Source organism: Marmota marmota, unplaced genomic scaffold (assembly GCF_001458135.2).
Source record: "Marmota marmota marmota unplaced genomic scaffold, marMar, whole genome shotgun sequence".
Taxonomy (NCBI): domain Eukaryota; kingdom Metazoa; phylum Chordata; class Mammalia; order Rodentia; family Sciuridae; genus Marmota; species Marmota marmota.
This window is the reverse complement of record NW_025999949.1, coordinates 34937862-34964467: the sequence shown is the minus strand read 5'-3', so window position 1 is coordinate 34964467 and position 26606 is coordinate 34937862. Positions and strand designations below refer to the sequence as shown.

General features: G+C 45.4%; 1 protein-coding gene across 4 annotated transcripts in view; it reads left to right on the top strand.

Annotated features, from left to right (window-relative positions):
- The window catches only part of Trappc9 (trafficking protein particle complex subunit 9), a 501039-nt gene that overhangs the window by 24163 nt on the left and 450270 nt on the right, over positions 1 to 26606 (top strand). For all 4 annotated transcript variants that reach the window (XM_048802178.1, XM_048802177.1, XM_048802179.1 and 1 more), the window contains 2 exons: positions 7694 to 7815; positions 14617 to 14742. In XM_048802178.1, coding sequence (XP_048658135.1) covers positions 7694 to 7815; positions 14617 to 14742 — 248 coding nt within the window. The remainder of the gene's footprint in view (positions 1 to 7693; positions 7816 to 14616; positions 14743 to 26606) is intronic.

The following is a 26606-nucleotide window of genomic DNA, read 5'->3' as shown; positions in this document are numbered from 1 at the left end:
GTCCTGTCTTATGCACAGATTTCCACTTTCTTGTAGGTAAAGATTCTCCTTTCATTATATTGGGTTAGTGTTAAGAGTTATAGGGCTTCTAGGCCTTTTTTGTCCCTATATTTGAAGTTGGCTGTCAAATGGGATATTACCTGTATTTCTTTGGTTTTCATTATGCAGTTAGAATTTTTGAAAGTGAATTTGTTTTAATATGTTACATATGCTTCCCAAGGAACTCGATGTTCTTGAGTTTTTAACATATGAAAAGCTTAAATGCTCTCTTGTTTGTAAGTTTTTTCCCACTGGGTATTTGTTTACTCTTTATTCTTAAAATTTTTTTCTTTTTAAGGAATAAGTGTGCATGTTTTAAAAAATGATCATTTCTCCCTTATTATATAGATCATGTTCATTGTAGAAAATTTAGGAAGTAAGAGTAAGTAGGTAAATTGTAAGGTTACTCCTCCCTCACCCCAGATAAGATATGTAAATTTTATAATCTGGAGGTGAAGCCCTCCAAATTTCTTCTTTTCTTTTGAGATGTTTTTGATTATTCCACATCCCTTGAATGTTCGTCTGAATTTTATTATTATTATTATTATTATTTTTTTTTAAAGAAAGAGTGAGAGAGTGAGAGAGAGAGAATTTTAATATTTATTTTTTAATTTTCGGCGGACACAACATCTTTGTTTGTATGTGGTGCTGAGGATCGAACCCGGGCCGCACGCATGCCAGGCGAGCGCGCTACCGCTTGAGCCACATCCCCAGCCCTCGTCTGAATTTTAGGATCAGATAGTCAATTTCTACAAAGATTCTAGCTTCGATTTTGGTAGGGATTCTATTGAGTCTGTGCGTCAATTTGGGGAATATTGCCCTCTTAAGAATATTTTTTCCTCCAGACCTTGGGCACGGGGCGGCTTTCCATTATCTTTGTCAGCATCCTTGTTGTGTGGTTACCCCTGGGATTTAGCCCTTCGAGGCTAAGTACTTATCACTGAGCTGGATCCTCAATCCTATCTTTAATTTTTTTCAGCAGTGGCTGGGGTTTTCAGAGTATCCCATCATATTTTTTTTTTGTTTTTAAATTTATTTTTTATTGTTTTTTGGTACTGAGGATTGGACCCAGGCCGCTTTACCACTGAGCCACATCCTCAGCCTATTTTACTTTCTGTTTTGAGATGAGGTCTTGCTAAGTTACCAAGGGTCAAACTCAGTTGCTGAGGCTGGCCTTGAACTTGAGATCCTCTTACCTCAGCTGCCCAAGCTTCTGGGCACCAGGTTTATGCGTAAGAAGTTTCATCTTTTTCGTGTTATTGTGAATGGAATTGTCGTCTTACTTGCATTTTCAGATGATTCATTGTGAGCATATGTGAGCACAGTTAATCTTTGGACCTTGCTGGACTGACTTGTTAGCTCTGGGGGTTTCCTAGTGGATCCCTTGGGGTTTTCTCTATGTAAGAATGTGTGTCACCTGAAGGTAGAGGAAGTCTGCTGCTTCTTTCCCACTGGGAGGCCGAGTCTTACTCCTGATCTTACAGGGAAACATTGGGTCTTTCACCACCAAGTGTGATGAGCTGTGGGTGTTCACGGGTGCCTTTCTCGGGCTGAGGACACCTTCTGTTCCTGTGTGCGGAGCGTTTTTGTCATGGGGTATTGGATTTGTCCGTGCTCTTGCTGTCTCTTGAGATGGTCGTGTTTTTGTTTCTCCTTTATTCTACTCACATCTGTGTTGCATTAGTTAATTCTCAGATGCTAAGCCAACCTTACGTTTCTGAAACCAATCTCTCTTGATTGTGTTGCACAATCCTTTTATATCTTGCTGGATTCAGTCCACTAATATTTTTTGAGGAATTTTACATCTATATTTGTGAGAGAGAATTGTCTGTAGTTCTTTGTTGCTTTGGTGCTTTTTTTTGGTTTTGTTATCAGGGCAGCGTTGGCTCCATAGAATGAGTTGGTTAGAATTCCTCTTAGATTTTTTAGAATTGTGTGAAGAATTGGTATTAATTTGTTTTTAAGTCTTTGGTAGAGTTCCACATTGAAACTATCTGTACCCAGGTGAAATTTTTTGATTATTGATTCAATATCTTTACTTATGTGTGTATTCTAATTTTCTTCTTCTTCTTCTTCAGTTGGTTTTGGTAGTTTGTGTCTTTCCCAGAGTCTCATCTAGATTACACAGTGTACTGGCTTGTGGGTGAGTGTTCCTAGTGTTCCTGGGTCTTCCCGTCCAGCTCTGTGAGGCTGTGCTAGTGTTTGCTCTCTCAGCCCTGATTTTAGTGATTACAGTCTGTCGCCCGCCTTCCTTCCTTCCTTCCTTCCTTCCTTCCTTCCTTCCTTCCTTCCTTCCTTCCTTTCTTTGGCTATTTATCAATTTTGTTGATTACCTTAAAAAAACAAACTTTGTGATTTTGTTGATTTGATTTTTCTGTTTTTTTTTTAAATATTTATTTTTTGGTTGTAACTGGACACAATATTCTTTATTTTATTTATTTATTTTTATGTGGTGCTGAGGCTCGAACCCAGGGCCTCCCACATGCTAGGTGAGCGCTCCATAGCTGAGCCACAATCCCAGCCCCTTTTCTGTTATTTTTGGATTTCATTTATTTCTTCTCTCATCTTTTCTACTTCTTCTCTTTTGCTTGCTTTGAATTTAGTTGTCTTCTTTTTCTAGTTTCTTAAATTATTGGCTCAAGATCTTCCTTTCTTTTTCTTTTTAAATTAAAGTTAAGCTCTTTTTTTGCAGTTTTGAAACGGGAATGGACCCAAGGACTCACCCATATTATGCTAGGCAAGCACTCTACCCCTAAGCCGCACTCCCAGCCCTTTTTATTTTTTTCTAAGACAGGGTCTCACTGAGTTGTCCAAGCTGGTTTTGACCTTGCCATCCTCTTGTCTCAGCCTCTCTAATAGCTGGGATTATAGGTGTGCTCCATTGTGTCCCTGATGGTGACTTTTTTTTTTTTTTTGTGGTACTGGAGATTGAACCCAGGGGTTCTCTGCCACCCCAGCCCGTTTCATTTATTTGAGACAGGATCTGTCTTGAACTTGGAATCCTCCTGCCTCAGACTCCTGAGTGGCTAGGACAACACACAGGTATGCTGACTCTTTGAACACAATGTGCCCTGCTCTGGTAGCATGGTCCCCTGTCCTGCCCAGTGCCTGGAACATGGGAGGTGTTAGGAGTGAAGCACTCAGTCATTCTGAGCTGTGATCTTAGTTTGTAATTGGTCTTCTGCACATTCATTTCATTTATATTTCCAATTTTACATATTTAGGGCTTCAATTGCTACTGAAATACATTCTATTTTAATAGAATTATTTTATAATTTATTGAATTTATCAGAATTCTTATTTTTAATTGTTGATTTCTTTTTCTTTTGGCACTGGAGATTGAACTCAAGGGCTCTCAACCACTGAGCTGATCCCCAGCCCCATTTTGTATTTTATTTAGACACAGGGTCTCACTGAGTTGCTTAGTGTCTCACTAAATTGCTGAGGCTGGCTTTGAACTCTCTATCCTCCTGCTTCATCCTCCTAAGCCGTGAGGATTATAGATGTGTACCACTGTGCCTGGATTAATTGTTGATTTTGAAACAATTTAAAGCCCAGGTCTTACAAAACAGTTTAAAGATTAGTACCTAGTATTTGGTGTACTCATGAAGACCCAGCAGTTAGCTTAGTCTTGGCTTTATGATCTGAGCTCTGTGTGTCATGTGTATTTTTTTTTTTTGAGCTATTTGAGTGAGCTGTAGGTTTGATGCTTTCCCCAATGCCTCGGGTGTGTTTCCAGGGACAGTGTCATCACAGAAGTGGTGTGGTGGTTACAGTCAGAGAATTTAACCTTCATGTGATACCTTTCTGTGGACCTTTCAGGTCCATTTAAAAAAAATTTTGTTGGTGTATTATAATTATACATAGTAGCGGGATTCACTGGGCCACGTTTGTACATGCATGCAGCATGATTTGGTCAGTCTCCTTCCGCAGTACCTCTGCATGAAGCTGGAATTTAGGGACTGTTGGGGCTCCTTCTGCCACTGTGTTAGGATGCTGTGTGCAGCATTGTGGGTGGACCTTCTCGATTGGTTCTGTGATGCTCCCTATCAGTGCTTACCTATTTATTTGAAATGTAGTTGTTTCTGTTTGTATGCCATCAATAGGTTCCCTCACCTTTACTGATTTATTTTTAGTCTAGAAAACATCATAATGGTTAAAAAAGTAAAAAAACTATATGAAAAATTATATCTCGAGTGTGTCACTTCCCGTCTCATTTGGCACCTGGTTTTTACTTAACCCTGTAGGTGGCTTTTCTCTTGTGTTCCTTGGTTTTCCTCCTCTTTCTCTTTCTTCTTCTTTTTGGAAAAAACCAAAGATTTAAATATTTTTATTTCTCTTTCTTAGGCAAAGTGTAGGATGCTGCACTTTTATTGGGATGGTGGTGCTGGGGGTGGGGTCCCGGGGGTGGGGCCCAGGCCTCCTGTGTGCTCGGTAAGTGCTTTGCCACTGGGCTTCACCCTTAAGGTGCGTGTGCGCATGCGTGTGTGTTTGTGTGTGTGTGTGTGTGTGTGGGGTGCTGGGGGTTGAACCCAGGGCCCTGTGCGTGGTAGGCAAGCACTCTGCCAACTGAGCCACATCCCCCGCCCTCAGCTCAGCTCATTTAAAAAATATTCTATTGAATTTATGCTGGTTTTTCTCTCAGCTTTTATGACCTTTTCATGTTTCAGGGATATGCACTTTGTGATGTATGTTGTGAATATTTTCTCAGATGCTCATTTATGTATTGCTTTGTGGTATTTTGCTGTATGATTAGTAGGTTGAATATACATATATATACACATATATGTATGTATATACATATATGTATACACACACACATATATATATTTATTTATTATTATTTTTTGCTGCATTTGAGTCACAGTGGCCTTTCAACTATACCCAGGTTCTAAAGGAATTTGTCATGGATTTTGAGCCTCTTTAGGTTTTCTGTTTACCTGTAGATCCCGGACCCATTTGCAGTTTGTTTTGGTGTTTGCTGGAGGGGAGGGTCTTCTTTCCCTGTCAGAGGTGGCTGTCTAGGTGTCCCAGCACCCCAGGGAGAAGGCCCCTCTCAAGCCCTGTTACCTCAGGGCTGTGTCTCGCTGCTGCAGGCTGTGTCTCTTGGCTAGTTCAACTTCCAGGCTCATGGAATCACTGTCTTGTATTGGTGGCAGTTGGGAGGCATGGCTTTGAAGCCTTATTGACCCCAGCGTGGTAGCTGCTACAGGAATTATTGCCACCTAAGGACTGCTCCCGTCTCAGCTCCTCTCTACCTCTCTCTCCAGTCACTGGTCTCTGCTTTACTACTCCCTCTTTTTCTTGCTTTGTTCTGTGTTTCTGAGTTCCTATTTTGTGCCTTATATACACTCCTGCATGAAGTATAAGCTTACGACTACTTAGCTAGTGATGGCAGGGTTGCAGGTGCTTCCCTGAGAGTGGGCATGCTGCTGTCTCAGCCTGCCCGAACACGGGTTCCCTGCAGCAGTGCAGGGCTATTGGTCTGGAAGGCACTGTTTCCCTGGCCCACAGGAATGTTCCATGGGGTCGTCAGGACTGTGGCTGTGAGGAAAGAGCAAGTCTACTGGGCTCTAGGATTTTTAGAGCTTGTTATTCTTTTATTTTTATTTTATTTTTTTTTAATATTTTATTTACATTTTAGTTTTCGGCAGACACAACATCTCTGTTTGTTTGTGGTGCTGAGGATCGAACCCGGGCTGCACCCATGCCAGGGGAGCATACTACCACTTGAGCCACATCCCTAGCCCCTTGTTATTCTTTTATTGAGTGAAATTAAATCAGTCTGATGCAGTAGTGCTCCCTAGTGCTCTGCTCTGCCTGCCTGCCCACAGATGGCACTGTCGATGACGTCTGCTCCAGCCTTGGGTTTGGAATTAAGTTACTCAGAGAGCCCTCGGTGTTGACATCCTTTCTCCAAAGATGGAGTAGCATCTGGGAGCCTCTCCGGTGCTTTGATCCTGTGCTGCATGACGGAGGAAATGAGGTCCCATGTGAGAAGCAAATAGCCTACTTCATTCTTACCCCCGATAGCTCCCCTTTCCTTTCTCTAGGGGAAAAAGAATGACAATAATGCAAAGGTAATTTGTTAGCACTGATGAGACAAATTAAGACACCTTGTCGTTTATTAAATCCTAATTTGTGCCAGAATTGAATGTATTATAAGCCTGGGGAACACGCAGAGCAGTGAACATAACATAGCATGATGGTTACAACCCCCCAGGCTGGTCCTCGGAGCTCCTAGCAAGAACACTGTCCCTTGGGGACCTGCCCCTGCCCTGTGCAAGTGGGGCTCCTTTTGAGCTCCTCTCTCTTGGGGCTGGCCACAGGAGGGCAGTCCTCGGAGCAGGAGTGCAGGGTGCTACTTTGTGGTAGTGCGATGACCACCCTGTGTGAACTTTGCTCCCAAGGGACCCCTGAGTTCTGTGGCACACAGACTGGGTCACAGGCTCTTGCTGATCTGAATGTATTATTTGAAAAGGACGTATTTTAGATATTTTTCTAAGTAAGTCCTTCCCTGTTATTATTTATAGTTTTTTCCTCTTATTTCTTGCTGTAATTTTTACAAAATTGATAAGAAACAAAACTGCAAGCCACCTGCCTTTCTGAGATTTTGGTTAGAGTTCTTTGTCTTGTGGCTGGGAGAGAATTTTGCACGTGGAATTTTCTTTGTTCTTGGTTTGTATTTTCTCTATTTGTTGGTCTGTCACCATTCATCTTTCCACTTACCTGTCTATTCATTCTCTCTTCTGTCTTGGTCCAACAAGTATTTGAGGCAGCTTACAGAATTAGAGAGTGAAGACATACAGGTGAGGAAGTTGGCTGCAGATTAGAAACCAGGGTGAGCAAAGAGCTCACGGAGCTGGGAGCAGTGCAAGTAGCACATCCTGGTTGTGCACAGCTGCAGACAGTAGTGAACTCGTCCTCAGCCTAGGAAGGAACGGGGTGGGGTACAAGGGGGTGCAAGTGTGCAGGGGGGTGTTGAGAGAAGCCCAGCATTTCCTGCTACTAGACCTTAGGAGTGTTCTGTGAAACCAAAGAACATTTCATCCTTTTTCTCCTGCTAGAATTCTCTATGTAGTTGGTTGTGTTTAAAATGGCGGTTTCTCCAGAACTCTTCCCTGTGGGGGCTTGATGGCTGGGGAATTAGGTGGTTCTGTTTATTGACTGGCTTTGGTCAGAAGTAGAAAATGACAGCCATGGAAAAGAGGGTAGTAGTTTTAGGTTATTATTATTATTTTTTAATGCTGTGCAGTTCAGAAAATGTTTCCTATGGTTTGTTTCCTTTGAGGATGCAGTGTGGGCCCTTGCCAGCAAGAAGAGCTTCAAGCTGAGAGAGGGCTGTGACTTCACCCATCTCAAGACGGCTAAGATGGTTTTTTATAAACTTGTCACTTTTATGCCATGCATTTCATACTCTTTAATACAAAGTTCCAACAGGGAGGAAGACTTACTCGGAGTTAACTTTTAATGTAGTGCTTTGGGGGTAAGACTTGGAGGAAGAAGATGGTCTGTGAAGACTTTAAACACTGTTTCCTTGTTCAGAGTTCAGTAGGACGTGTTTAGGTTTTACCTTATTCATGCTTTTCTTTAAACTAACAAAAAAGTGACACTTAAAAAGCAAAAGATTATTGTGTGTTTCCTGCATTTGCAGGTGCCCTCACGACCAACGGCATAAACCCTGACACCAGCACTGAAATCGGGCGTGCCAAGAACTGCCTCAGCCCCGAGGACATCATCGACAAGTACAAGGAGGCCATTTCCTACTACAGCAAGGTGACTTTTCCACTGAATGTTTTGCATGTCGCGTTGTTTCAGTCAGGAGTTTGTGGTGTGGTGAGTGTGCACATGTTGTTCTCAAGTGCATGATACTGTGCGTTTAAAGTGGGTTTTGTTTTAACACAGTATGTGTTTAATGAAGTATGTTTGGAAAAAGGGGAAAGAGGCTGTTGTCACCTCAGTAGTCCGATGACCATTATGAACATTCAGTACCTGTCTTCTGTCTTCTTTGTCATTGTGCACTATTCATGTCGTGGAGGGGCTGCACTTACTGTCCTGTTTGCTGTGTGCTACAGTGTGTTTTTCATTAGGCATGTTGTGCGTTTTTCTTTCTTTTTTTTTTTTAATTATTAGTTGTTCAAAACAATACAAAGCTCTTGACATATCATATTTTATACATTTGATTCAAGCAGATTATGAACTCCCATTTTTACCCCGTATACATATTGCAAATTTACATCGGTTACACATCCACTTTTTTACATACTGCCATACTAGTGTCTGTTGTATTCTGCTGCCCTTCCTATCCTCTACTATCCCCTCTCCCCTCCCATCTTCTCTCTCTACCCCATCTACTGTAATTCATTTTTCTCTCTTGTTTTTTTTTCCCCCTTTCCCCTCACTTCCTCTTATATGTAATTTTGCATGTTGTGCGTTTTTCTGTGCTATCCAGTCTTCCATGGTGTGTGATTTCTCATGATCTGTGGCATTCCATTTTCCAATGCACCATTCTTTTACTTTGGACTTAATTTTTTTCTTTTCTTCCGTGGTGCTAGGGATTGAGGCCAGGCCTTGCATGTGCTCTATCACTGGGCTACACCCCCAGCCTGAAGAAAGTTTTAAATTCCAAGTGTTATTACCGAAATACTATAAAGGGCCACTTAGGCGTGGGGAAGACCCAAGGCCCCTGCCCTCTGCCCTGTTCCCAGGGTGGCGCCTGTGAGACTGGATGTTGCACTTACAGGTGTGGGACCGGCCTGTCTGTCGTGCTGCTGCTGGCTTCATCCACTCGCAGTACTTTAGTCGTGCTGTCCTCCTCCTCAGACCTCTGGGCTTTTGGGAGCACTGTGGGGACAGTGTGTGTGGTCATCTGTCCCCAGGCGGCTTGGTGCAGGGCTGGCGAGGGGAGATGCCCACTCTCAGCAGCTCTCCATCCCCTTACCAGCATCAGTACATGCGCCAGGCTTTCCTTATTCAGCTTTTTTGAACATTCTTGTACATAAACTCTTATGTTCTTGTGTGAATATTCCTTTATGTTAGATTTTTCTAGACATTTACTCACTGGATGTGACATTAACATTTGTCATAGGTCATTTTCAAGTTGCTTTCTAAATTCCTTCTCTAATAGAGAATGAAAAGATAAACAATTATGAGAGAATTATACACTTAAGCAATGCTTCATTCCTAAATAGTATTTGGTTTTGATTTTTCCTTCCATGATCATAAACAGTGTTCTGATAAATAAATAGCCCAGTAGATAAATTTTTTGTTCTGATTTTTTTTTTTTTTTTAATGGTGCTGGGGATCAGACCTAGGCCCTGTGCATGCAAGGCAAGCACTCTACCAACTGAGCTATATCCCTAGCCCTGGCCTGATTTTTTAAATGGACAGCATTCTTAGAAGTAGACTTGACACATTTTTAGGCCTGTATATTCCTATGTTGTTCTCCAAAAAGGTTATACTAACAGTTTAAACTCCCCCCAAAACACTAGCTGTTTTCCTTTTTAAATATTTGACAGTATACTGGTAGAGATAATTATTTTAGTTATTTTAGTGGACATTTTAGTTATTTTACTGGACATTTATCAATTGTTAACTGTTTGATTTTATGAATTATCCTTCTGTGTTCTTTATATATATCTAAGTTAGAGTGCTTTTCTTATTGCTTTATAAAAGTTCTTTGTGTATTATAAATGTTATTTTCTTGTTTATCATAGACATTGCAAATCTTATTTTTTTTCTTTTTGTGGTGCTGGGGATTGAACCCAGGAACTTACACATTCTAGGCAAGAGCTCTATCCCTGAGCTATACCCCCAGCCTACAAATCTTTTTCTTAATGTTATTTGTGTTTAAATTTTGTTTATAAGGTTTTTCTTTTTGGCTGTGGTCAAAAACATATTTATAACATAGTGATTGCTTTCTTTATGACATTTATGTTTGGTTATTTGCTTAAAATACTTTCTTTCCAATAGAATAAAACTCTTTCAGTTTTTATCTAAAATGAGCATGACAATAGAACTCATCATAGAGTTGCAGTTAGGAGAAGCTGATAATATGCACAGTATGTTTGTGTTGGCTATTATGGATATTTTAAAATACTGATACCATCTATGATTTATTTTGTCTGCATTATGGCATAGGAATATAACTTATTTTTCCAGGCAATTATCTAACCGTCTCACTGTAATCTATTGAATTCATATTTTTTCCTTGACTTGAAATCTCATTTTAAATGCACTTTATCTATTTCGGAGCTCTTCATTTCTTTGTATAAGTGTGTCACTCCTTGTGTAGCACCATGAGAGTCGCTTGTCTCATATCTAGTCGTTGGGTCCTTTTCCTCCTGACCTCCCTGCCTCCTGTTTTCCTGGCAGTAGAGAGAGGACCGCACCTGGGTCCTGGTGCTTGCTGGGTGGGTGTTCTTCTGTCTGACCACACCCCAGCCCACCTTTTTAAAAACAATTTATTTTTTTAGACATTGATGGACCTTTATTTTGTTCATTTATTTATATGTGGTGCTGAGAATCGAACCCAGTGCCCCACACGTGCCAGGCAGGTGCTCTGCCCCTGAGCCCCAGCCAGCTCTGCCAGCCCAACTTTTAACTAGTTCTTTCCTCCCTTCCTCAATTTTCTTGTCTAATATGATGGACTTATTATTCCTGAAGAACTCTGAAGGACTTTGCTTGGGTTAGCTGTTATTCATCTTTCAGTCTCCTTTGGGCTGGGCGGGTTCCTTAATCTAAAGGACTTGTTTAAGGTGGAATCAGCCTGGCATGTTGGTGGCGCAGGTGGCCCTTGTGCTTAGCCTGGAGACATCATCTCATCTTTATGTGCTGTTTTCCTCTATGGGATATGTCAACATGCCCGTGTTAGGACAGCTTGTTTTAGGTCCCTCCCTTTAGTATTAGGGTTTTCCCCTCTAGTGCCAGGGATTGAAGCCGGGGTGTTTTACCACTGAGCCACATCCTGAGCTATTTTTATTTGAAAAAAGAATTTTTTTAGTTGTAGATGGACACAGTATCTTTACTTTATTTATTTTTATGTGGTGCTGAGGATCGAACCCAGTGCCTCACATGTGCTAGGCAAGTGCTCTTCCATGGAGCCACAACCCCAGCCCTTTATTTTTTATTTGAGACAGGGTCTCGCTCAGTTGCCCAGTTTGGCCTTGAACTTGAGACCTCCTGCCTCAGCCTCCTGAGTGCTGGGATCAGAGGTGTGTGTCGCCACCCTGGCATATTGTAGCTTTTTTCTTGTTGCACATGAGCACTGCTTTGATGTTTATTCCTAGTTATAGTGTGTTTTTGTTTATTTTGTGAATGAGAATATTTTTTGCCATTATATTTTCTTTAAAGGTGATAAATAGGCATTGATTTGTCAATGTTCATTTTATAAATAGCATTTAAAACAGCCCTTTCTTGTCTATTTTTAACAATTGTTTCCCGAGAATAGCACAGTGGTGATAGCGGGCGGCTGAGGGGCGAGTGGTGTGCACGCACTGCAGTGTGCAGTGGCTGCCTTGGCCAGGAGAGAGCCCGTGGGACAACGTGGAGACCACTTCTCTTGCTGTCATGGTCGAGCCTCTGGGCACGACAGGCGGCTGTCACAGTACTGGCCAGGCCTGAGCCTTGGTGGCCGTCTGGGGCCCTGTGGCAGGGAGCACTCGAGGCCCATCTGTATGGCAGGACTTGTCTGCCCTGGTGTACTAGCTGTGGGTGGCTGCCATGTGTGTGCCAGCGCAGACCCCGAGTCAGACAGGACTGAGTGTGGCCCTCCCCTCTGCCATTCCTGGCTGTCTCATTCCCGTGAGGTCCCGTGTCCTCTTTGCGCTCCATTTTCTGTCCTTTCTAATGGGGAAGCTAAGGACTGTGGCCTGGAAACCTCGTGAGGGTGAGTGGCTTCCTGTATGTGAAGTGCCCGCAGAGTGACAGTGACAGGCTCATCAGACTGCTCAGTGGAGCTGGTCATTGTCTCCACCCTCCCTTCAGCGTTCTGTAGGGTGTGGGCAAGCGGTCCTCCTGGGGTGCGATGCAGGTGGAGGGGCAGCCTTCACACCCGGCCTTCCCTGCCGCTGCCTCTGCTCCTCGGCTTCACTTGGCTTTTTCTCCTCCTCTTTCTTCTTTCACCTCCACAGAGAGGGCCCGTGACTGCCCTGCTGCTCAACCCCCAGATGAGCAGCCTGTGAGGCAGGTCTGTCATCAGGGAATGGTGGTGGCATAAAGGACGTGTGCACACAGGCACGCCACGTGGCCACGTCCGCTGTGCTTCCTCCCACTGGATTAGCAGGCAGCGCTGCCCTGCAGGTCTCCCGCACGGGGGTGCTGACGGTCTCCTGAGCAGTCTCTCTCCTGACTTCGTGAGTGCTTTCTTCTTGGGTGTCTGATTTTTGACCCAGGAAGTTTTCTAGTGGGAGAGCTGAGATGGAGTTGTTCTGCTGAGATGCTGGTCCTTGTCTTTTGTGGTGGGAGGAACCGTAGACAGACAACATGAAGCCTTCTGCCTTTCTATAGTTGGAGGGACCCCGAGGCTCAGAGAGGTCGCCCATCTTAGACAGTCACACAGGGGCATAATTTGGACAAGAAGCTTAGGTCATCGGATGCACACAGATGACAAGGTGGTGGTTTGGTGGGGTGGGCGGACACCTGCTTGCCTGGGTCCTGGTGTCTGGCAGAGTCATTAGTGCTCCCCGTCATCACTTGTCCTTGCAGCCTCTCCATGGCTGCTCTCTCCCTGTAGACATTTCTGGTCAGCAAGGGTTCTGGACCCAACATGCTCCGCAGGGCTGTCCTTCTGGCTTGCTGAGGCTTTGAGAGCAGAAGCAGTCACAGAAGCCCCTTCTTGCTGGAGTTTGCCCCCCAGGTCAGCTCAGGCCAGACCTGAGCAGAGTGAGGGTGGCAGTGTGTGGGCCTGGGCCCCTCCAGTCCCTGGCCCGGCCCTTCCACTTGGGTCTGCCCAGGTGGTCTGAGTTCAGGTCTTGCCTCCCCAGTCACTTGCTTCATGACTGTGGGCTTTACTTTTTTTGGTCTCATTTTCTTTATTAATTTATTAATGAATCGGGGTAATACTTATTTTAGGGGTTTAGTTTTGGAATTGAGTGAGACAGCTCCCTCATTTATTTCTGAGATATAACTGTTCTGTGCTAGGAGCTTGGTAGGTAGGTCGAGGGACTCAGCAGTGAGCCTGGACACAGGCCTGCTTCTCAGAGCTCATGCTCCAAGAGAACGTCCGTATACATCTAGGTATGTAGCAAGTTTTCAGGAACTGTGCCCATTGCTTTTGATACTTGGGATTGAACCAGGATCACTTTATCACTGAGCCACATCCCCAGCAAGTCCCTGTCTCAATTTTTTTTTTTTTTTAAATTTTGAGACAGAGTCTTGCTTAAATTGCTTAGGACCTCACTAACGTGCTGAGGCTGTCCCTGAACTTCCTCTTGCCTCAGCCTCCCTAGCTACTGGGATTACAGGCCTGGCCACCACACCCAGCATTTTCACATTTTTTATTGGCCCATTATAGTTGTAAACAATGATAGGATTTGTTGTTGCACATTTCTTTGTGATATAATTTAAAATATGTAAATTTAACCAAAAGTATGTGGAAAAAACATCAAGTTGACACTGTTTTTCTCACTTATATAGAAACGATTTCAGAGTTTTGAAGGAAAAGTATTCATTTTATTTCAACAGAATCAAATTCCTCCATTAATTCTCTGTGGTATTGTTAAGTGGTGTACACAGTTGGTACAGTTTTGAGTTCAGGCGTGGTCTTAGGTAAGTTTACGTAGTCCATTTTCCTGATCATCCTCGATAACTGCCTGTAGTGTGTCACAGGTTCTGTGTGAGTCACGGGCGTGGAGAAGGGGAGAGTGATGACGTGGCTTTTCTTGCTCCATAGTTAAAAATCATGTCCCACCTCACATGTGATCTTAGTGAGAGGACGACTGGCTCCCTCTCGCTCTCTGAGCTTGGCAAGTGGGCAGGCTGTGTTTTAGGAGCAGTCCTACCTTGCCAGGCCCACTCAGGTCCACAGTGCCCGAATGCTTTGATTGCCGTGTTAGCGCCTCTGCTAAAAGAATATTAGTGTGTTATCCCTGCCCCTCTCAGGTCCTCCTAAGTACTAATCCACATGGGCTTCACCTCTACAAACTTTGCTTCAATTTTAAGAAAAATTTCCCCAATTCCATCAATTGGAAATTACTCCAACTGGGCTAACTAGCAATGATGCTCAAAAAGTACACTAGTCAAGTCCAAGCCAGGGGGCCCATCTGAGAACCCTGAAGTCTGAAGCTTTGCTGGTCTCAAGTGCTTCAGGTAAGGCATCCTCAACCTGTATTTTGAAGTTTTGTAAAATATTAAGCTAATGTTGTTGTATTATTTTAATGAATACCAGTGTATTTACAGGGCAACTGTATGTTCACCCAGTCCCATGAACCTCTCTTGTCCTTATGTAGGATATACTTTCTGAGAACCTTGGTGTGGCGGGGGCGAGGTGGTTGCAGGATTCGTGTGCTCAGGACGTGCTGTGTTGTGAAATGGCAGAAACTTGTTTTTTGACTGAGGTGCCTCCTTTATACCCTACAGTACAAGAATGCTGGAGTGATTGAATTGGAAGCCTGTGTCAAAGCTGTACGTGTCCTGGCAATTCAGAAGAGGAGCATGGAAGCTTCGGAATTTCTGCAGAATGCAGTGTATATTAATCTTCGACAGGTGAGTCTGTTCCGCCTCTAGGAATTGGTACAGTGCTCATGGAGTCTCTCTCCTGACCCAACCTGTTTCTCTGTGCTGGAATGCACCATGGCTTGGAAAGAACTATGGAATTGTAGTTTGGTAGCCAAATGAATGTAGTTATTCATAGATTTTACTTCTTTCTTTTATGGTATTTTACTTTAAAAAGTCAGAACTTGGACTGGGGTTGTAGCTCAGTGATTGAGTGCTTGCCTTGAATGCGTGAGGCACTGGGTTCAATCCTCAGCACCACATAAAAAAATGAATAAATAAAATGAAGATATTGTATCATCTATATCTAAAAAAAAAATATATATATATATATATATAAAAAGTCAGAACTTGCTGTCCCTCTGAGTTTTTCTGATTGGAGAAGCAACTTGGCCTCCATCAGCCTTGTGCTTGCATGTGCTTCAAGGCTCTTGCCTTGACTTGATCTCTTGTGAAGTGCTTGCCATTTGTAACCATCCTGGGTGTCAGGTTTATAAGATGAAGTTCATGGAGATACTTTTTTATATTTTTCCTTTTGCCCAGCATGCACTCCCCAAATGTTAGTGAAGTCTGAATCTGTATAGGTTTAACAAAACCAAGTCATTAAAGCATGTGGTCATAGACTGATAATGCCAGTCCCCAGACTGATAGTCTGAGGAGGATCTTAGGTAGTCAGCTGGTCTGAGTTGGCTCTTACAAGGAAAGCCAAGGGGAACTGAGACTCCAGAGTGTAGCACATGGTAAGGGTCAATGATGACCCTGAGAGGGTCAGGGTAACCCCTGGTTTCTGCACACGCTGGTCAGGCTGGGCTTTGAGAAGGACAAACTGCACGAGGTGTGAGGGCCCATGAGGTGCAGCTTTGGGCATAAGAAAGACTGAGGTGAGTAGGTCTGGGGCCTAGGTGAGAGGGGGCGAGGAGGAGGGGAGGGGAAAGAGACTTTAAAGTCATTTTTTACTTGAACACATAAAAAAATATGACTCATAACAAGACGCTCATCTAATTCAACATATTGGTACTTTGCCATGCTGAATGCAGAGATCATTAAGTGTTTCAATGGAAAGTAAAAGCTTAAGTAGAAATGAAATAACAGGGTTAACCAGCATCTTAGAGTTGATGAGTGTCCATGACTTGATCCTCTGTGTGTATACAGCCAGTCTGTGAACAAGGAGATGTTTTAACATAATGGTCAAGCATATGGACTCCAGACACAGACTGCTGGGCTTGACTGTGCCTTTGCTCCCCGGGGCATGACATTCAGCCTCTCTGCGCCTTAGATCCCTCTCTGTAAAGCACATCTGTTGCCCCTCAGGCCCCTCGTTGCAGCTCATTTCCTAGATGAGACACTGAGAGTGAGGCTACAGAGTGGGGTGTGGAGGGGCAACTGTCAGCCCCACACCAGAGGAAGAGACCAGAACAGAGAGAGCCAGTGACCTGAGGACAGACAGACAGCCTTTTGCATAAGGAAGTAAGCACCAGGTGGACCGGGGCCAGGGAGGAGGTCGGGTCTGTGCAGCTTGGTATTGTTAGGAAAGGCTGGAGAGGCTGTGGTCTTGGCTTGCCTTCAAGTTTTCAGTAAAGGTGGGCAGGGGCAGCAAGTGGAGGCTGCCCAGGGTGAGGCTGGCAGCCCTCAGTGGTGCTGGGGTGAAGAGCCACGGTGTGGATTTTGTGAGCATTTAGCTCCATTCTTGGGTGGGTTGTGCAGGGTTCAGCGCTGTGCCAGGCCATAGATTCAGGTATGATGAGGGTGTCGTCCTTGCCCTGAGACCTGGTGGTCTTGATCGCCCGTGCACGGCACCCACAGTCCTGGTGAGGGGGGTGCCGACACAGACCTGGGGTATGAGGCTGGGCTCCCCTGCAGATGTGCACTCAGGCGAGGGAAGGGGGCTGGCCACGGGGGATTCCAGTGCACAGCTGGAGGCTGGAACGACTGTGTGGGGGGTAGTGAGGCTGGGAGGGGCCGTGAGGGTGGGTGAGCTCCTGGTGGGGAGCATGTGTAAGGGTGAGGCTTGCTGGGTCTCATCAGCAAGGCCAGAGAAGGTGCTGGGGAATGTGCTGGCTCAGGAGCAGGCACTCAGGCCAGGGCTCAGACCCTGCCTTTGCCTCCTCGGGGCTGTGTGACCTCAAGCAGAGTCACTCAGCGTCCTAACCCTCAGCTCCCCATCTGTGATGTGATATGCCGCCAGCTCACATGGGAGCAGGAGGAACAGGTTAGCGACTCAGGGTTCTGTGCTGTTTGGTGCCCACCCTGGGGAGGGACTGTGGTGTTCAAGTGTTAACAGGCTTCAGAGCCACCTGGTGTTTTGAAACAGAACCCAGGGGCTGGAGCTGTGGAGTGGCAGCCATTCCACAGGGCAGGGGGCTCTGGGCCCCAGGACTCAGCCGCTCCAGCACAGGTTCGCCTCTGAAGGCGTGCACGCCTGTGCCCATAGCTGCTACAGGTACCTTTGCAAATTAATCTGGAAACTTTGGGTTTGCTGTGAAACTGTTTTTACAGGTGGGCAGATAAATACACATATTTTACAAAATACCACGTTTTCACTTAACATGTGTGGGCATTGGCTGCCATTCTCATGGCGCTGCCTTCAGTGTTGCTCGGTTCTCCTGCAGAGCACTAGAGGTCAGCAGAGCCTCACTGGAAGGGCCGCCGCCGCTCCCTGCTGTGGCGCGGTGCCAGTGTGGGCGCTCGGCCGTCTGCATCCTCCCCAGTGCGCCTCTGTGCTCTGGGTGACTCATCTCTGTGTTTGTTTGCCAGGCGAGCAGGCAGCAAGACGAGGAGTTCTGGTGGTTTTGTGATCACAGTGAAGGGAAGGGCTGGTGGTTTTTCTGAAACAGAACAAGCCTTTGGTTCTTGATCCAGTGTGTTCATTGTAGCATGGATGAGTTGTGTCTATTCCTGGGGAATGATTGTCAAATGTGGAAATTTTGGAAGGAGCCAAGACCTGGTTATTGCAGGTTCCTCCTATCCTCGGAGGCCCCGAACTGGTATATGCTGCTTTTGGATTGAGTGGGTTGAAAATGGTCTCTTTACAGAAGTCAGGGCAGGACACCTCTGTTTTGTGTGCAGGGTCTTGGATTGGTCTGCTTTTTCTTTAGTTGTTAAGGCAAGTGGTTTATGATAATTATCTAACACTGACAAATGGCGGCAACTGTGCACAAATTGCATTAGACATGAGGATTCTACAGGCAGATGGGGAGGTAGAGATGAGAGAGAAGGAACTCAGGTTTCAGCCTCCTAGATTTAGGTTTAAACCACTCTTTTGTCACTGTGAGACCTGGAATTGTTATGTAACCTCTCTTGGCCTGTTTCCAAACCTGTGAAATGGGAACGATAATAATAATCTCTTCTAGACATGCCAGTTTCAAGTGCTACAGTGACGCGTGCCTAGGGTGACCCCCTGTTGGGCACGTGCTGAGGCTGAGTAGGCATGTCTGCCTCCTTGATGGGTGCCCAAGGAGGAAAGGCAGCTCATGTAGGTTGAGGGCCCATCACAGTCACTTCACGAGGCTGTGCAGGTGGCTATTTAACCGTTTAAATCCCGTGTCCCGGGGCAGTCATCTCTGTTGGAGAGGAGGCACCTCAGGTCATGAAAGGTGCCAAGGCTCATCTAAGGTCAGACTGTGTGAGAGGTGAGCACACCTGCTCTTTCCTTCACCTGCTGGGCACATAGCAGGCCATCTGGAGGCACTGTGTCACTGCCTCCTGCCCTTGAGTGTTCAGCAGAGCAAACTGGTCCTACACCAATGGAGCTTGAAGTCGAGGGGGAAACAGGTATTGAGCAGATAAGCAGAGAAGGATAAAATTCTGCTGCACAGATCTGCAGCATTTTTTGGTTGGGGCTGCTCCAGTGGTTTTAACCCTAGGAAAATAAATTTTGTTACTACGAAAATAAGACAAAAGGCAAAGCCTCTGCTCAAGACCGGGTTAACTGAGACTCCTGGCAGTACTTACTGTTAACAAGCTCACTGGCAGTACTCGCTACTCACTGAGTAACCAGCCCATTGCAGGCACCTGGCCAGTGCTTTACAGATAATGGACAACTTTGCTAAGTAGTTTGTTGTACCCAACTTTAGAGAGAGAGAAATCAAGGTCGGGGACCCAGATTATATGACGAATTTCACCACTGCTGATAAATCTAGTTTGCCATGCTCGTAAAGTCCAAGTACCACTGGGTGCTGGTGCATTCCTGTACTCTCAGCAACTTGGGAGGCTGAGACAGAAGGATTGCAAATTCAAAGCCAGCCTCAGCAACTTAAAGAGACTCTGAGCAACTTAAGAAGACCCTGTCTCAAAATAAAAAGGACTGGGGATATGGCTCAGTGGTTAAGTACCTTTGGGTTCAATCCCTGGTCTCCACCACCGCCCCCCCCCCCCCAAAAAAAAAAAAAAAAGGAAAGGAAAAAAAATTTAAGCTCCTGTACTGCATTATGTAACTTTCCCTGAACAACCCAATAACCCAAGTGACTAAAATTAATTAACTTATAGTAAGGAATTGTTTGGAAAACTAAGAATGGGCTGGGGATGTGGCTCAATCGGTAGCATGCTCGCCTGTGCATGCGTGCGGCCCAGGTTTGATCCTCAGCACCACATACAAACAAAGATGTTGTGTCCGCCGAAAACTAAAAAATAAATATTAAAAAAAATTAAAAAAAAAAAAACTAAGAAAACTCCAACCTTACCAGTTGTAGGAAGGTGCTCTGGCTGCCTGCAGAGCTGGGATGATTCTGAGTCATTTGAGAACTTTTTGTGACACTATTGACCAAGGCCTGCCACCTCTTGGCCCTTGGTTGATTTGTCTTCAGAGTCATTCGAGTTCTACACAGGCTGCTCTGTTCAGATGTAAGGACAGCCTCTTCAGTGTTTGATGCTGTCCCTTAGTGAAGCTGTTGCTAAGGAAACCTGCAAGAACCTGGTGGATGCAGGCGTCCATCGTGATCATAACCCCAGAACTTTGTGTCAGTTTAAGCTCAGAATTGGAGGTCTGGCAGTCTGGAAAAGGTTCTTTCAGAAAAAAGGGAAGTGTAAGAAAGCAGCTTAGGTGAGGCTGCCACACAGCCGCAGCCTGCTTGGCTTCCTGAGGTGGCTCATGGGGAATTCCTGTTCTTACGAAGAAACCCTTGGGTGGGGAGGGAGGAAAGGCAAGTTTCTCACTGGAGAAGGCACTGAGTTGAACAAGTGTCAGGGATATGGTTGTCACCTTGTTTTTAGGAGAGGGGAGTCTCGTGGGAAACAGGTGTAGAAACAGCTCACTCTCAGTGAGATGTCAAAGTTGCAGAGTAATGAGCAGTCAGTGCCTGGTGAGGCCTGGCTCCCCTTTGGATGGACCCTCGTACCCAGCCCTTCACACGCTGCGGGTCTCTGTTTGCAGCCCAATACAGTGATGAAAGAGGAGAGGACTGGTGTCAGAAGAAAGCCAGAGGCTGGAAGGGTTGTTGGAAATGAAGCTCAGGGATGACAGTGGTGCCTCAGAATCTCCCGCCCGGGGACACGCCAGCAGTTGGTAGATGTCTAGCTCACGGGCATTGTGGATCCTGTAGCCCATTGAGTTTTTCTCTTTTCTTTAGGTGTTAGGAACTTTAGGTCCTAATCCATAAAATAATAGGGATTAATAATTACACCTGCTTCATGACAAGTGTTTTTTGTAATTAAACCCTGGTCTCATTCAACTCTAATTCTTATTTTGTTTTCACCCTGATTTTTATCTCTGTTGTTATTATTGTTAAAATGTGTATGTTTAACAATTGATTTTAGATCTTTTTATAGAATGAGGCAGAATGTAAATAAATGCATGAAGAGTATATCATAGACTCTTACTGTTCTCAGAGATTCTGAACTGTTTACCTTAGGAGTTGATCTGAGTATTAAAGCAATACATCTTAATAGGAAAGTTTGGTAATGCACGCAGATTCTAGAACAGGGATTTCGTCTTACTTGTCTTTATAAATAATCACTGTGCCAAGCACAATGCTTGTCAGATGCTAGGCATTTATTAAAGTCTGTTGGGTGCATGAAGTGCAGCCTGGCACTGACGCACGGTTCATCCTGCTGCTGTGGGGAACGCGGGTGCTGCTCCTCCGAGTAGCGGTGACAGCGGGTGGATGTGCAAGGGGGAGATTCACACCATTTCTGCATTTAACCCTTAGGACCCTCCTGCGAGGAATCATTTTCATTTCACATTCATTAATGTATTTGTATTTGGAAAGGCTTCACCCAGCTCCTGGAGGGAGCTGCACGAGTGTCACTGTGAGCCCCCACCTGCCCACTCCTCCAGAACAGCACTGGCTCTTCTGTGTCTGTCTTCCACACTCTGCACGGTGTCGGCAGGTGCATTCTGTCGCAGTGCATGTCAGGTACCATGGTCTGTTCACCCAGTCATCAATTAGTGGTCACTGGGTTCTTCATGATACCTTTTGGGTATTATGAATAATGCTGCTGTGAACATTCACGTACAAAACATGTTTTCAGTCCTGCTGGCATACTCTTGGGAGTGTGATTGCTGGCCCATATAACTCAAGTATTACTTTTTTTTTTAGTGCTGGGAATTCAACGCAAGGGCACTTTACCACTGAGCTACAACTCCAGCCCTTTTTGTTTTCTATTTTGAGACAGGGTCTCGCCAGGTTGCTTAGGTCCTCACTAAGTTGCTGAGGCTGGTCTTGAACTTGTGGTCCTCCTGTCTCAGTCTCCCGAGCCCCTGGGATTACAGGTGTGCACCACCACACCCAGCTGGCTTCTTATTTTGCACGTGGGTGTTCATTTGTTCCAACACCATGTGTTGAAAAGACTGTTCTTTTCCATTGGATGGTCTTGGCATGCTGTGGAAAATTAGTTGATCATGAGTATAAGTTCCTCCCCTCCCACTCTTAATTCTCTTCCACTGATCTATATATCTGTACTTACGCTAATTCTGCATTGCCTTGGTTATAGCTTTGTAGTAAGTTTTTAAGTTGGGAAATAAGTCTTCTCCAATATTATTCTCCTTTTTCAAGACTGCTTTGGCTATTTTGGGACCCTTTGCACTTTCAAATAGGATCAGTTTAGCAGTTCTTTCGAGAAGCCAGAAGGGTTTTGACAGGGATTTCATTGAATCTGTAATCAATATGGGGTTTTTCCATCTTAACAATATAGTCTTCAAATCCCATGAACATGGGATGTCTATAATAAAAAGCCATTGAATCTTGCTTTTTTTCCCAGTGAGGAGACACATTTAGCCTTTTATAACTTGCTACAACTTAAAATGCTAGTTTTTTTTTTTTGTTTTAATTGATTGTATTTTACTTTGGCCATTTCCTAATAAGAGAGAGGTCTTATTGTCATACTTAGTGTTCTAGGAATTGCAGATTCACCCAGAGGATATGGACTTGATTCACATTGTAGATTCTCTTCTCTTCTTGCTTCCTACCTTCTTAATTTTGTTTGCCCATTCAAAGCTCTATTCTAGTTGTGGCCTTACTTTAAAAAAATGTTTATGCAGATTTAATTCTAATATTGAATCTTTTATAAAACAAACAATATCTGGGGACAAATGATTTATCTTAGTATTTTTCTGTGTTTGTTTCATATTAAATATACTTGTGACTGATATTAATTTTCTGAGGGAAGGATTGAAGTTAGCCAAATAACAGAATAGGACCTTTGTGCACTTGTCCATTTGCAGAAACACTCACGCAACAGCCATGCACTTTCTGAAACACCTTCACAAGAGCCAGGGCACCAGGCAATGGGCACAACTGCACTTGAGTGTAGCACAGAACTAAGAAAAGGTGCATTGACGAGGGAAGGAAGGGTGTCCCATACCCTGGGGTTACCCTTCTTCTGGGCCTGGGTAGGCCCCGTGGAGCGGGGCATTCTCTGCATGGGGAGGTAGATTGAAGCAAGCCTGGGACTTTACCTTAGATCCAGACCCAGCCTGCCTGGTAAAACCCAGATGCTCGCTTGGCACCTGCAAACTGAGCAATTTTTTTTTAAATTAAAAATATTATTTGTTAGTAGTCAAAGAAAAGAAAATCTCTAAATAATACATCAGTGTGGAAAATATCTAATGGTTTCTGTTTTGGGCAATATGGTGATCCCAAAACTCTCAGCACAAGTTCCATAAAAACACTGATTAAGAAAAAATTTTTTTTCCTCTTTCAAAATGCAGACCTAATTCTTAAGAAAGAAAGGGGAAGTCCTCAGAGGCCAAAAACAGCCCAAAAGCAAGAATTCTGAAAGTGAGTCCCAGAAGCCAGAGCGTGACCATTCCAGCTTGTGTGGGAGGAATGGGACCTGAACTTGGAGTTGAATGGCAGACCCATACTTAAAGTTGAGATCCCCCAAAGGATGCATGATTAATGAAAGAATACACTCCCCAGAGCAAGAAAACAAGGAAACTCTTTGTCCTGTTGGAAGGGGAGACATCCCAGTGGGAATTAGTTTAGAGTTGTCCTGGCACGAGCTCAAGTGCAGACTGGCAGGGTATGGAAGGGGAGGTGGGCTCTGGATGAGCAGTCAGCCTGAGAGGCCACAGGAGCCCCACACCCTTCCCACCTGCTCCTCCAGGGCTCCACTTGAAGCTCTTGAAGGGAGCCTTGGTTACGACTCCTCTGCTGACTGAGGGTGTGCCAGGAGTCAGGACTCCCCCTGTCAGGAGAGGCAGGTCTGCCGTGCTCCGTGCCGGTAGGAACAGTGGCTGCCCAGAGGCAGGCAGGACATTCTAGCTGTGTACATTCCCATTCAGTTGGCCAGTTTCAGGCTCCATGAGTTGTCATGGGAGGGAATAGATTTTATGGAGGATGGACTTAAAGAGACTTAGGCCAATATGGAAAGAGAGTGTGGAGAAACTCTGTGATCACGTTTGTGCAGCTGAGTTCACATACACTTGCTTATCAAGCCCGGATGTGAAAGGAGGCCATGCTTGAAGGCAGAGAAGTCGGTTTTTCAGGTTGTTCAGAAATGAATCAAAGGGAGCTGAGGCAATGGAGAGTTGAGCTTCCATCTTTCCCTGGCTGCTGTTGGCTGGTGCACTTACCATGAGTACTGACTGGAATTCCATCCCTCTTCAACACTTGCTGAGGCATCGAGTATAGGTACCTGGTAGGTCCCTGCCCGAGAGCCTGGAGCATAGTGTCCCTGGCCATCTGTCTTGCCAGTGATCCCTTGTAGAGTGATCCCTTATGGGCTTGTCCATCTCCTCTACTGCCTCGGGACTGTCAAAGGACCAGCTTTGATGTAACTTTTTTCCCCTTCGTTCTTCCCTTTGAATGATTAAAACTGAAGTGGATCCCATTGCCTTAGGCAGATGCTTCTTAAAGATAGTTCCTTGGTACAGGCCTTGCTTCCCAGCTTGGGAGGCAGGAAGGGAAGTGCCATTCCTACCAACTGTTTTTCACAGCCAAATGGAAATTTTGTGTATACATTTCTCTCTGTACGATTCTGACTGGAAGTAATCATGGAGAAAAACAGAATGTGTTTTCCGTCCTGGGGAACACATGGCCTTCACTGTCATCCCTCATGCTTTTGTCCACAGTCAGCACTTGATGCTGTCCTCAGCCTGTCCCAGAGCCTCCACCACCTCCTTGCTCTTCAGATCTCTGCAATTCCTGTGCTTCTGAGGCTGCTGGGAATGAGGCATTTACTCGAGTGTTGCAGCAGCTCCTGATTGATTTGGTCACAGCCTGGTTTAGCCAACAGTGATGTTTCCCATTTCCTGAACACCCGCTGAGGGTTTCAGGCCTTTCCTAAATGTGCACGTTATTTCATTTGGTCTTTTTAACAATCAAAATCACACTTGGTTCTTGATCACTCCATTTTGCCAGCACGCCGAGTGGCCGAGACGGGATGGGGCTCAGGGACTTCTGCATCCATCATGTCCTCTCTGTCACCCTGCCAGAGAACCAGTGTGCCGGTCCTGTGGCCTGAGTTCTCCCAGTGCCACCGCCTCCTTACTATTGGCATAGACTTTGCAGCTGGAGTGGAATGACGGATGAAGACGGGACTCCGGCAGCCCATCTTGTGGGGACAGGCCTCAAGCCCTTCTGTTGGAATTGCGTCTCAACATCGGGACACTGAACTCAGGTGTTCTTCCTGCATGGCCATTGAAAAATTAGAACAAAGATGTGCTCACGAATGCTCCCTAGGAGAGCAACAGGTTGGAAATGAATTTGTGGGTTTGATTGCATTTAAAAATTTCCTGAGAAAGCAGCATGGAGATTCCTTAGAAAGCTTGGAGTAGAACCACAATTTGACCCAGTTATCCTACTCCTGGGCATATACCCAAAGGACTTAAAATCAATATATATACTACAGGGATGTAGCCATATCACGGTTTATAGCAACTCAATTCACTATAGCTAATGTATGGAACCAACCTAGGTATCCTTCAATGGATGGATACATAAAGAAAACCTGCACGTGGATGGTGTGGGGGAGAGCGGTGACGTCATGCAGTGTGCATGGTTGTGAGAATTTATGGAAAGCAGCAGCGAGCGGCTTGCAGGGTGGGGGCTTGAGGATGGGTTCCTGGAAGAGGGTGACGTGGGGTGAGAGTCTTTGAAGGAGAGCTGGGTATGGACGATGGTGGGGTGGGCGGAGGGGGCCTGAGGCTGTGCGCCAGAGCCTCTCTGCCTGGTGAAGTCCTATGGACCCCTGGCTGGAGTGGTGCCTGACCTTCCCACCATCCTTCTGACAGTCTGCTTCATCACAGGTGCAGTGGTGTTTCTGTTCCTTCACTTGCTGGTCTGTGGTCTTCTTCCCCACCGACCCTCAGTGGGTCCAGCCTGTCACTCCCTGGAGGCCCCAGAGGAGGGGTCTTTGCTCTGCTCACTCTGTCCCTATCCATCCTCATGTCTGGCACAGAGCGGGCATTCACTAAGGACATGCTGCCTGAGGATCAAAACACGAGTAGAAGTGGTTCCGATTGGCTGTGGGTAGGCAGGAGCTGGAGCTGCAGGGCAGGTTGGGTCTGCCTGGGAGTCAGTGTGCACATGGGGCCTCCAGGCTGCACTTTGTGGTTCCAAAGGCCTCCCATCCCAATCACGGCGTCTAGGTTTCAGCACAGTCAGTCTTGAGCAGGGTGTTGTCTCTGAGCCGGGGTTAGATATACTAGTCTGGCAGGTGTGTGTGGGTGGATTAAGGAAAGTGAGGAGGTGGAGGCAGGCCCTGGAGGAGAGGTAAGAGCACTCAGGCTCAGGGAAGAGTGGACAGGAGGATTAAGGGTGTAAGTTAACTGGGTGTTCAGATGTGGCTGTGTCCTAACAGAAATATCTAGAAGCAGATTTATTGTCAAGGCTGGGGCTAGAGAGAGCCAGCTCCTCAGGTGAGCCTCCATCTGCCTTCTTGTCCCAGGGCAGCTGTGTTGCAGCCAAGTGAAGGCCTGCAGTGAGCAGGACCTGACCACTGGGAGGTCTTGTCTCTGGTCCTCCTTGGCTGTGTGACTTTGCACAGGTCATTGATGCTTCCTTGAACTCCAGTGTCCTTGTCCACAGGCTGGAGTACTGCACTCATGGGTTGTTGTATTGATTAAAGGAGGTATGCTAAATATGCTGGTACACAGTAGGTGCTTAGCAGCAGAAGTCAATATTACTCCATGTCGGAGTTGTTGGGAGAATCCTCTTAACATTTCATGTGAAAGAAACTTGGTGTACGCTGTGGAGTTTTAAGTCTAAATAACAATTCATTTTCTAGTAAATGGCTCTATATATTCTTCTTAAAAATACCATGCCATTTTCTTGTCTTTATTTATCTATTTGTTTTGTGGTATGGAGAGGGCACCTGGGACCTTTCGCATGCTTGATGAGCACCCCACCACTGAGCCACTCCCTACCTCTGGCGTTCCAACCAAGCACACGTCTGATGACAGGCCTTGCCCAGTCCTA